The sequence below is a fragment of the Trachypithecus francoisi genome, unplaced genomic scaffold (genome assembly GCF_009764315.1).
Source record: "Trachypithecus francoisi isolate TF-2019V2 unplaced genomic scaffold, Tfra_2.0 Contig01579, whole genome shotgun sequence".
In the NCBI taxonomy this organism is placed as follows: Eukaryota; Metazoa; Chordata; class Mammalia; order Primates; family Cercopithecidae; genus Trachypithecus; species Trachypithecus francoisi.
Window position 1 is genome coordinate 32,022,006 of NW_022681442.1, and position 12,215 is coordinate 32,034,220.

The following is a 12,215-nucleotide window of genomic DNA, read 5'->3' on the forward strand; positions in this document are numbered from 1 at the left end:
TACTAATTCTTTGCTGAATGTCATCATACTCTTCAACTCTGTTCAAAGTTCAGAACCAAATGTAATGATATTACAGTTAAAGTAGCTGTGCATGACTGATGATAGTAATACATACCCAGAAAAGTATATTGTAAGATTACTACTTACCTCCTAACAAGATTAATCAGAGCAGTCAGGAACATCTATAATTTAAAGTCCTGCACAAAACACTACAAACACCATTAAGATCAAATAAATAGGCTGGGTGTGGTGGCTCACGCCTGTAAGCCAGCACTTTGGGAGGCCAAGGTGGGTGGCTTGCTTGAGCTCAGGAGTTCGAGACCAGCCTGAGGAACATGGCGAAACCCCATCTCTACAAAGAATATAAAAATTAGTTGGGTGCGGTGGTGTTTGCCTTTGGTCTCAGCTGCTAGGGGGACTGAGGTGAGAGGATTTTGCTTAAGCCGGGGAGGTTGAGGCTGCAGTGAGCTATGATCACACCACTGCACTCCAGCTTGGGTGACAAAGGGAGACCCTGTTTCCAAAAAAAAAAAAAAAAGCAAGTAACTGAATAAATGTGGGACAGACACAGTGGCTCATGCCTGTAATCCCAGAACTTTGGGAGGTTGAGGTGGAAGGACGGCTTGAGGTCAGGCGTTCAAGGCCAACCTGGGCAACATAGTGAGACCCCTGTCTCTAAAAAAAAAAAAAAAAAAAAAATTTAGCCAGGCACGGTGGCATGCAGCTATAATCTCAGATACTAGGAAGGCTGAGGCAGGAGGATGGCTTGAGTCACTCTATAAATAATAAAATAAACGTGAATAAATGCTTTCAATTTCACCATTAAAAAATCTCTGAACTGTTCTATTACACATAAGAAACCAATCATTTCATCTGTATATGCTAAAGAGCATTCTAACCAAAAGTAATGCCTCTCTTTGACTTGCTTTAATTAAACAGAATTGAAACACCTATGGATGGCCAGTACCAAGCCAATTGCTGACACAGAACCTCTCATTCAGTTATTTCCAGATGGTAAAGGAACATGAAGGCACCACCTTTCAATAGCTACAAAGGACATTCTTCAGACAACAGTTCAACCAGACAAAATTTTACCCACTAATGAAGATAACAGTGAGGCTACCAAAAAGTGAACAACATTAAACATGAATATGAAAAAGGAAAGGTATTAAACAGAACATTTAAGAACAGTTTACCATAGTGTCTTGTACACTATGTATACATGCTAGAAGTTCCTCTTACACAGTCATGCACTGCATAATGACGTTTCAGATAACAGCAAACCACATGTACAACAGTGGTCCATAAGATTATAATGGAACTGAAAAAATTCCTATTAATGATGTCTTGATGATCCTGACCCTGTGCAGGCTTAGGCTAATGTGTGTGTTTCTGTTTTCATTTCTAACAAAAAAGTTTTAAAAGGAAAACAAATTAAAATTTTTTAAAAATAGAAAAAAGCTTATAGAATAAGAATATTATAAGGAAAATATTTCCCTACAGCTTTACAATATTTTTGTGTTTTAAGTTGTGTTAGTCCAAAACAGTCAAAAAGTTTTTAAAAATTTCAAAGTTTAGAAAGTGGAAAAGTTACAGCAAGTTAAGGTTAATTTATTATTGAAGAAAGAAAAAATTTAAATAACTTTTAAATAAATTTAGTGTAGCCTAAATGTACAGTGTTTATAAAGTCTACAGTAATGTCCCAGGCCTTCACACTCACCATTCACTCACTCTGAGAAACTTCCAGTTCTGTGAGCTCCATTCATGGTAAGTGCCCTATACAGGTGTACAATTTATTTTATTATTATTTTTTGAGACAGGGTCTTGCTCTGTTGCCCAGGATGGAGTACAGCAGAGCAATCATGGCTCACTGAAGCCTTGGCCTCCTGGGCTCAAGTGATCCTCCTGCCTCCGCCACCCAAGTAGCTGGGACTACAGGCATGCACCACTACACCCAGCTAATTTCTAAATTTTCTGTAGAGATGAGGTTTCACTATGTCACCTAGGCTGGTCTGGAACTCCTGGGCTTAGGAGATCTACCCACTTCGGCCTCCCAAAGTACTGGGACTGTAGGCTTGAACCACCATACCAGACCCAATTTATCTTTTATACCATATTTTTACTGTACCTTTTCTATGTTTATATATGTTTAGATACACAAATACTTACCATTGTGTTACAGTTGCCTATAGTATTCAGTGCAGTAACGTGTACAGGTTAGCAGGCTAAGAGCATATACACCACACAGCCTAGGTGTGTAGTAGGCTGTACCATCTAGGTTTGTGTAAGTATTCTATGATGTTTACACAATGATAAAATCACCTAATGATGCATGTATCAGAACATATCTCGATCATTATATAACACATGACTGTCTGAAAAATTAATACATTTTAACAATTACCCAGCATCCACAGCAGAAATTAAAACGTGGCACACTTAGCACTGTCAACAGAACTCTGTGAAATGATGAAAATGTTCTCATCTACACCATCCCATATATCCACATGTGGCCACTGAGCATTTGAAATGTGCCCAGTCCAAGTGAGGAACTGAATTTTGTTTCATTTCATGTTAATTTAAATTTAATTAACCATTTGTGGGTAGTGACTACCCTATTTGATACTACAGTGTAGACACTCAGTAACTGTTGAATAAGTAAACAGATAAATGAATAAATGGATATAAGATATGTATTAAGTCTGAAGAAAATATTGGAGCATGTCTTATGTGGCACATGCCAGAAAAACAGTTGATTAAAACACACATCTCGGCCAGGCGCAGTGGCTCACGCCTGTAATCCCAGCACTTTGGGAGGCCGAGGCGGATGGATCATGAGGTCAGGAGATGAAGACCATCCTGGCTAACATGGTGAAACCCCGTCTCTACTAAAAATACAAAAAATTAGCTGGGTGTGGTGGCGGGCGCCTGTAGTCCCAGCTACTCGGGAGGCTGAGGCAGGAAAATGGCGTGAACCCAGGAGGTGGAGCTCGCAGTGAGCCCAGATCACGCCACTGCACTCCAGCCTGGGCGACAGAGCGAAACTCCGTCTCAAAAAAAAAACAAAAAAACAAAAAAACAAAAAAACAAAACACACATCTAACGCAAGTATTATTCTCAAAAACAACCCTGCTGTGCATGTGTAGGGTCAGGGAATATGTGGTAAATTTCTGCACCTGCAGCTCAAATGAGCTGTAAAACTAAAATGGCTCTAAAAAAAGTTTATTAAAAAAAAAAACACAGTTTTGGATTCTATCCTTACTAACACCCCATCTCTCTAAATTTACTTTTTTTGTATCAAATAAATTCTAGTTCTGATGCAAACCTCCTACTTTCTCTTTCCAGAAGCAATATGGATATGTGTTCACAATAAGGAAAAAAATACAAGTCTACTTGTTTCAATTATTTCAACCCACCAAGTATTTATTGGCACTGACCACCTGGGATACAATGATAGACAAGAATTATCAGATCACTCTGCCTCCCACATACATTTAAAAGCTTTTACCTCTCTCCATCCTCTTGCTGCCACCCAAGTTCAGACCACAATCATCTCTCTGTTGAGGTACAGTCCTTGACTTACAATGGTTCAACTTATGATTTTTCAGCTTTATGATGGTGCAAAAGTGATGCACACTCAGTAGAAAGTATACCATGAGTATCCACACAACCATTCTGTTTTTCACTTTTAGTACAGTATTCAATAAATTACATGAGACATTCAACACTTTATTATAAAATAGGCCTTCTGTTAGGTGGTTTTGCACAACAGCAGGGTAATGTAAATGTTCTGAGCACCTTTAAAGTAGGCTAGGCTAAACTATGACATTTGTTAGGACAGGTGTATTAAATGCATTTTCAACTTACAATATTTCAATTTACATAACCCATCATAAGTCAAGGAGCATCTCTAGTCCAATTACTCTCCCTGCTTTCTTTTTTATTCCTCTCCAATTCATTTTCCACAATCCCACCAAAGTCAGCTTTCTTTAAGAAGCAGTTCCAGCTGGGTACGATGGCTCATGCCTGTAACCCCAGCACTTTGGGAGGCCGAGGCAGGTGGACCACTTGAGGCCAGCGATTCGAAACCAGCCTGGCCAACATGGTGAAACCCCGTCTCTACTAAAAATACAAAAACTAGCTGGGCATAGTGCTACATGACTGTAATCCCAGCTACTTGGGAGGCTGAGGCAGGAGAATTGCTTGAACCTGAGAGGCAGAGGTTGTAGTGAGCCGAGATAGCGCCACTGCACTCCAGGCTGGGTGAGACTCTGTTTCAAAAAAAAAAAATTAAAAAGCAGTTCCAATCTTTTCACTCTTCAAAACCTTTCAAAGCCTTCCTTCTGCCCTGAGGGTAATGTCTAAACCCTCTAAAATAACTTAACAGACTCAGTTTGATCTAGCTCTCCAGCCATACAGCTCACCATTCACTCCCTAATTGTCTTTAGCCATATTAACTAACCTACATGGAATTCCATAATTAGAGCATGTTGTCTTCAAGTGAGAAACTATGTGCAGGTCTGTCAAGAAAATTCCATAAGCATTAAACAAACTCAAATTATGGATTTAGTACATTTCTTAAGGGCAGATTGATTACTATAATCATCCAAACAGTGTTTCCTCTTCTCAAAGGAGGAAGAAGTCGAGGCTGGCATGGTAGCTCACGCCTGCAATCCCAACACTCTGGGAGGCCAAAGCAGGAGGATCACTTGAGCCCAAGTGTTCAAGACCAGCCTGGGCAACATAATGAGACCTCCATCTCTATTTCAGTAACATTTAAAAAGAGAAAAAAAAAAAGAAAAGAAAGCCAAAAATACAAATGAATAGGGCTGCTAGAAGAAGGCAAGGCTGAAAACACAGGTTTCTTGAGAAAATGTGCCAAAGTCTCTGTATCTGGTGTCTGATGCCTATTATCATCTGCACATAGTGGCTGCTGAAATTATTGTTGAATGAATGAATTAATTAATGACCAAAGTGAAAGGGAAATGAGAAAATCTGGGGACAGAATCCAGAAATAAAAAGGAGAGTAGGCATGTGTTCCCAATTCTAACCAAAAAAGATTCCAGGAAATGGTCGTTAGAGGTTTCCGGCAAAGCTCTTCCCCATTCTTAGAAGAGAGTCATGGAAAGCCTTTCTGTCTCCTATGCAACATGAGTGAATGTATATGTTGCCCTGGTTGTTACTTTCTGCTGTTTTTCTTCTTCTTCTTCTTCTTTTTTTTTTTTTTTTTTGAGACAGGGTCTCACTTTGTCACCCAGGCTGGTGTACAATGGCGTGATCCTAGCTCACTGCATTCTCCACCTCCCCAGGCTCCAGTGATCCTCCCTCCTCAGCCTCCTGGGAAGCAAGGACTACAGGTGCATGCTACCATGCCTGGCTAAGTTTTGTATTTTTTTTTTGTAGAGACAGGGTTTTGCCATGTTACACAGGCTGGTCTCGAACTCTTGAGCTTATGCAATCCACCTGCCTCCACATCCCAAAGTGCTGAGATTACAGGCATGAGCCACCATGCCTGGCAGTCTGCTGTTTTTCAACCATTAAGTAAACTGACACTGTGGACAATAGACAGGAGAGACACAGCCTCTCATCCTGTTAGCCAGTGTTGAACTTGTAGTCCCTCTACCCCTGGACTTCCAAGTATGTGAGCATTCTTACTGTTTAAGTCAATGTGGGCTGTTATTTGCAGCCCAAAGCCTCTTAACTAATACATATCTGAGAAGCAATAAAAAGAAAATTTAGGCCGGGCATGGTGGCTCACACCTGTAATCCCAGTACTTTGGGAGGCTGAGGTGGGCAGATCACAAGGTCAGGAGATCAAGACTATCCTGGCTAACACGGTGAAACCCCGTCTCTATTAAAAATACAAAAAATTAGCCAGACATGGTGGCATGTGCCTGTAGTCCAAGCTACTCAGGAGGCTGAGGCAGGAGACTTGAACCGGAAGACAGGATGCAGTAAGCCGAGATAGCACCACTGCACTCCAGCCTGGGCAACAGAGTAAGACTGTCTCAAAAGAAAAAAAAAGAAAGAGAAAACTTAAATATTTTAAAAATAAGTCTAGGCACAGTGGCTCGCATCTGTAATCCCAGCATTTTGAGATGCCAAGGCAGGAGGATTGCTTGAACCCAGGAGTTGAAGGTTATAGTGAGCTATGATCACACCACTGTACTCCAGCCTGGGTGACAGAGTGAGACTGTCTCTAAAGAAAAAAAATTTTTTAATAAGAAAATCATGTTGAAGATGATGAACATAACATGCCATTATTTAACTTTGTAGCTTCATCAAAAACTAATCTCAAAAAAATAGCAAAATGAATCACTGCTATAAAGAAATATAGACCTTCTGTGCAACTGGTATAGCTAAAAGTATATCCAATAATTCAGATGTACTATCTGTGAAAAAAGATGTCAGACTTTCACTGGATGAAACAGTAGATTAAACACTACGGAAAAAAATTACTAACAAGTTTGAAAGCAGCAAAAAAAATCTGAATGAAACAGAGAGAAAAAAGACTGGGAAAAAAAAAAATGAACATCAGTATGCTGTGGGAAAACATCACATGGCTCAATATACATGTAACTGGAGTCCCCAGAGGAAAAGCAGGGAAGAACAAAAAAAAATCTGAAGAAGTAATGGACAAAATGTTTCCAAATTTGATTAAAACTATAAATCCATAGATCCAAGAATCAACAAATCACAAGCACAAGAATCATGTAAGCAGGGCATGGTGGCCCATGCCTGTAATCCCAGCACTTTGGAGGCCGAGGTGGGAGGATAGGTTGAGCTCAGCAGTTTGAGATCAGCCTAAGCAACACTGCGAGACCTCACCTCTACTAAAAATAAAAAAAAATTAGCCAGGTATGATGGCATATGCCTGCAGTCCCATCTACTCGGGAGGCTGAGGCAGGAAGATAGCTTGAACCCAGGAGATTGAGGCTGCAGTGGGCTATGATTTCACTATTGCACTCCAAACTGGGAGATGAGCGAGACAGTCTCAAAAACAAAGAAATAAATAAATAAAATCATGTAGAAAACAACATCAAAGCACATCACAATCAAATTGCTTAAAACCAGTGATAAACAGAAAATTCTAAAAGTATTCAGAGAAAAAAAGACACATTCTATACAGAGAGAACAAAGATTAAAAGGACAGCAAACATCTCAGAAAGAATGCAAGCCAAAAGACAGTGAAGCATCATCTTTAAAGTAATGAAAGGAAAAAAATGATCAACCTAGAGTTCTATACCCAATGAACATTTCTTTCAAAAGGAAAACAAAATAAGGACTTTTTCAGTCATATAAAAGTTGAAAGAATTTATCACCCACATACTTGCTGTACTAGAAATGCTAGAGAATGTTCTTGAGGTAAAAGCAAATATGGAAATATGGGTCCAGATGGAAACATGGATCTACACAAAGGAATGAAGCAGCCCAGAAATGGTAAATATAGACAAAAGTGACTCCATCTTGGATGCTAATCTGCCATGTTAACTTCTGACTAGCCCCAGTCCAGTAAATGCCTCTTGATTCCTGCTTTATTTACTAGTGTAAGAACATGTCAACCTTGGTGTTGGCACACAAATGACAGGATATGGCACATGCAGCATTCTTGCCTGTTCTGGAGGGCTGTCTTTAATTGTCTTGCACAGGGTGCATATCCCGTCTCCCTGTACTATATAAGCCCTGGGTCTCGGGAGTAACAGTATGCAGACCTACCTGTCTTGCAGCTACCCAGGACCACGCTTCTGTCTGCAAGTTCCCTCAATAAATCAATCAATACCAATGAACAATTTGCCTGCCTCCTCCTTTGGTTTCTCAGTCCCTTCAGCATTCAAGGGTCACTTTGCTTATATGACCCTTTCAGGCAACAATATGGTTAAATATATAAGCCTTTTTTTTTCTTATATTGAAAATCTCTTCAAAAGATAATTGACTAACACAAAAATAATAACAATATATTGTGGAGCTTATAACATGTAGAAATAAAATATATGACAAATAGCACAAAGACCAAAAGGAAGGGAGGAATGAATACTGTTGTTAGGCTCTTGTTCTAGATGTGAAGAGGAGTAATATTACTTGAAGGAAGATTGTGATAATTAAAGATGACACTATAAACTTTAACCACTAAAAAAAAGAAAAAGTTATATATAATAAGCCAATGTGAGAGATAAAATGGAACCATAAAAACTGTACTCAACTGAAAAGAAGAGGGAAAAAGAGGAAAAAGAGCAAGAACAAATGTGACAAATGAAAAACAAATAGCAAGATTAAAACTAAACATACTAAATAATCAGATTAAATGTAAATGGCCTGAACACCCCAATTAACTGCAGAGATAGTCAGACTGGATTAAGAAACAAGACTCAACCAAACACTGACTACAAGAAGCCCACTTATATAAAGACACCAATAGGCTAAAACTAAAACTATAGAAGAAATATCTATCATGCTAATGTTAATCAAAAGAAAGCTGGAGTAGCTATAGTAATACCAGACTAGTAGATTTCAGAGCAAAGTATATAATCAAGGATAAAGAGAATCATTTAATAATGATAAAGGGGTCCATTCATAAAGGTATATTACAGTCCTAAATATGTATACACACAATAAGTTTCAGCCCACCAAAACAAGAAAATAGAAAGATGCCTTTCATGCAGTATCAGTATTCCTGTACCAAACTGAACATTGCCAAAATGGGGCTCAAGATCTTCTTTATGTAATAAATGGCATGCAATTTTACTAATAAAAGTACAGTATCACCCAAAAGGGTCAAAGTTAGTAATGTGTTAAACGGCTTATGAAAATATTTATGACTTCAGTGCCAAAATCTAAAGCTGACTCACCTTTCGTATTGCCTATCTCGTGGTAATGAAGCACTCCAATGTCGAAAGTCTATGATTAACATAAGTAAAAGGAGACAGGATATGAAGAAGAGTCCCAGGAATGCTACCCGCTGACGGAGAAATGGACTCACTGTGGGCACAGTGAAGTACCAGGAGGCTGGGCAGAGGTAGGAAAAACTGATCCTGAAATTAGACAAACATTAGTGAGTCTGAAACATTTCTACAATTGAGTGCTTAAAAATCGTTTTAAAATTGGATAAAAGCCCCAAAAATCCATGCCAACAGAAGTCTAAATGTTCTTTTCATCTCTAATTTTGGAAGTTCATGGTGCTTCTACTATATACATCAGAAAAGCCTTATCTGCCTTTTTTCCAAACTGCACTTTTGAGTGCAATTCAAAGACTTAATCTCGTGTTAGTGAAAAGATCACCAGTCTCCCTGGGCAACCTCATAACCTTGGAGAATCTCAGCAACTACAATATTCCCAACCAAGAATGCTGTCAAGAAACAGGATGGCCAGAAAATTTATTTAACTGATTTTTTAAATGTTTTATCAGATTATATATGCACATAGCAAAAGACAAATCAAACAGTTTAAAAGGATATATTGTATAGTGAAAAGTGATTCTTGCCCTGACCCCACAATCTCTCTCTCAGAGGCAACCATTGCTACCCAGTTGCTGTGTAATTTTTTTTTTTTTTTTTTTGAGATGGAGTCTTGCACTGTTGCCCAGGCTGGAGTGTAGTGGTGCAATCTCGGCTCACTGCAACCTCCACCTTCTGGGTTTAAGTGATTCTCCTCCCTCAGCCTCCCCAGTAGCTGGGATTACAGGTGCCCATCACCACGCCCGGCTAATTTTCGTATTTTTAGTTATTTTTAGTAGAGGAGGAGTTTCTACTTGGCCAGGCTGGTCCTGAATTCCTGACCTCAGGTGATCCGCCTGCCTCGGCCTCCCAAAGTGCTGGGATTGCAGGCGTGAGCTACTGCACCCGTGGCCATTGCTGTGTATTTTTCCAGGGATATTCTACAGATACACAAGCATAAATATACACCAATATATTTACAGTAATATATCTGTGTATGTGTGTGTGTGTGTATCCATTCCCTCGGTTTTAAACAAATGGTAGTCCACCATACCTGCTGTTCTACATCTTTCCCCCACTTTATTTGATAACTGTCCCTTATTGGTGCATGTAGATCCATATTAATATTTTTTAAAAGCTTCGGGGTATTATAATGTATGGATAAGTGTATTCATCTGTGAAGTTCACTTTCTATATTGATTCAAAAGGACCTCGGTCTGTCTGCTTTTAAAGTTCATTGCAAACAAAAAACAAAAAACTTCTTTGTTTAACCTCGTCAAGTGGCACCTAGCCTTGCTCGGATGCAAATCTGAATCAATGTTACAACCTTGTACTTTACAGAGCTGAGCAAGCCGACTCACTCCACCACCCCGGGCTACGGGCTAGAAACTATTATTTATCAGCCCTCGCAATAATACAGCTTTGATCATCTCTGCATCCAACTGACCAGGATACAAAGTCCAAGTGCAGCTCCAGGGCAAACCTCACTTGGGACAGCCTCCCAGGGCCCCCCAACCTGCCTGCCATCCTCTGCCGTGCTCCCAGCCGGAGAGAAAGTGTACAGCCTTACCTAGCCATGGGTTCCTTTCGGTGGTCTCAACGCCTGTCACCTTTTTCTTTTGCCCTGAGAAGGTGGCCTCCTTGTCCCAGGCATCTCCTACGTCTGCAGCCTAGAAAGATTTGATTTCAGGCTTCTGTCCGACCGAGCCCACGAGACAAGACCTCCACGGAAATTCCACGGCTCCCACCTCCTCCCCAGGCTCCCACTCCGTCTGCTCTGGTTCCTCAGGCCCACGGGACCCCACCCAGGCATCCTGGGAGCGGGGCGTTCTCGTGGGCCAGCTCTGTCCTCTAGGAACCGGTCGTCCCCAGGTGGCGGGGTGTGGGTCCCGCTTCCTCTCCCCGTCCCTCCGGGTCCCACAGCCCTCTCGCGCCCACACTCACGGGATCAAGCGGCCCGCCGGTTCCTTCGGCACCGCTCGGTTCAGTCCCGAGCTGATCCCCGCGGCCCCTTGCCCAGCCGGAAGGAGGGCCCGGGCCGGCGGCGGCGCCACGTCCCCAAGGAAACCGCAGGGAGCCAATGACTGACAGAAGACCCACAGAGAGGGGCCGGCTCTTCACGAGCCGAACCAGGGGCGAACCAGCTCCGTCAGCAGCACGTCCGTCCGCCAGGGTGGCCAATCCCCTAGACCAGTTGGCCTCTAATGCCCGCCCCGGGACTTTGAGCCGCGCCCAATCGGAAAGGCGTCGTACCGAGGCTCCGCCTGCAGGGCCCGCGGTGAGCTCACAGGTGAGTGGCGCTGGGCGGCCCTGCACTCGCTGCCCTCCCAGGGGCGCGAACTCTCGGCCGGTTGCTTTCTCCACGGCCGCTCCCGGGACAGAGTACCTCCGTTGGGTGGGTTTCGGGGTGTTCGTGACGGAAGCGCATCCCTTGCTCATAACCTATTGTTGGTTTTGTGCCCACTAACCCTCCCTACCAGAATGGCAGTTCTCCCACCTTAAACCTTCCCTATCACCTCCCAAACTGATGCCCCGACCTCATTGTCTTGCTCCGTGAGAAAAACATACATTGAAAACAATGACGTTTACACCAAAGTGCTTATGTCCATTCATTCATTTGTTTACACCAAAGCCTTATGTCCATTCATTCACTGAATGTCTACTAATGCCAAATCATCATGAGTTTCTGTGTCGCCGCCCTCCTTGACCTTACAGTAACACAAAGGAAACGACGCGCGCGCGCGCGTTGAGTGTGTGTGTGTGTTTCTTGCTTGCTTACACCAGCCGTTATCTCATTTCCAGGAGGACGGCATAAAGTCCAAGCTCTTTCCAACGTGGCACTTGCATTGCGCCCCACAATCCGCCCTACCGCGTCCTCTGCCGCTACTTGCCTTCCTTACCACGTTCCAGCAACCCGCCCTGTTTTGCTCATTCTGCCCCTCCACCTGCCTTGAATAACCGTCCCGGCCCTTAGCCAAATCACCTCCACTTAATTCCTTACCACTCCTCTTAAGGGTCACCTTCCCCTAAAAGTCCTGCTTGACCTACTATACCTTCCTTATACATGCCTATTGTTTCACTTAGCACATTGAATTACAATTATATGTATATGTCTGTCTGTCTGTCCCACTAGACAGAATATCCTTGAAGGCAAGGACTATCTGCTTCCACATATTCCCAATACTGGCCACTGTCTGGCAGATAAAACACAACTGATGTATAATTAATAAGCAAATAAATGAATGTGGGGGGATTGGGGAAGACCACCCAAATGCTTTATTTATT

At 41.9% G+C, this 12,215-nt stretch overlaps 1 protein-coding gene across 2 annotated transcripts in view; it reads right to left on the reverse strand.

The window, feature by feature from the left end:
• The window catches only part of ENTPD7 (ectonucleoside triphosphate diphosphohydrolase 7), a 54,015-nt gene extending 42,927 nt beyond the window's left edge, over positions 1 to 11,088 (reverse strand). Inside the window, exons 1-3 of one of the 2 annotated variants that reach the window (XM_033186110.1) lie at positions 10,875 to 11,088; positions 10,501 to 10,600; positions 8,847 to 9,029 (exon numbers count right to left, since the gene is read on the reverse strand). In XM_033186110.1, coding sequence (XP_033042001.1) covers positions 8,847 to 9,029; positions 10,501 to 10,508 — 191 coding nt within the window. In that variant the 5' untranslated portion in view covers positions 10,509 to 10,600; positions 10,875 to 11,088. The remainder of the gene's footprint in view (positions 1 to 8,846; positions 9,030 to 10,500; positions 10,601 to 10,874) is intronic. The other variant, XM_033186101.1, reaches the window with a different exon arrangement.
• Between the last annotated feature and the right edge of the window lie 1,127 nt (positions 11,089 to 12,215).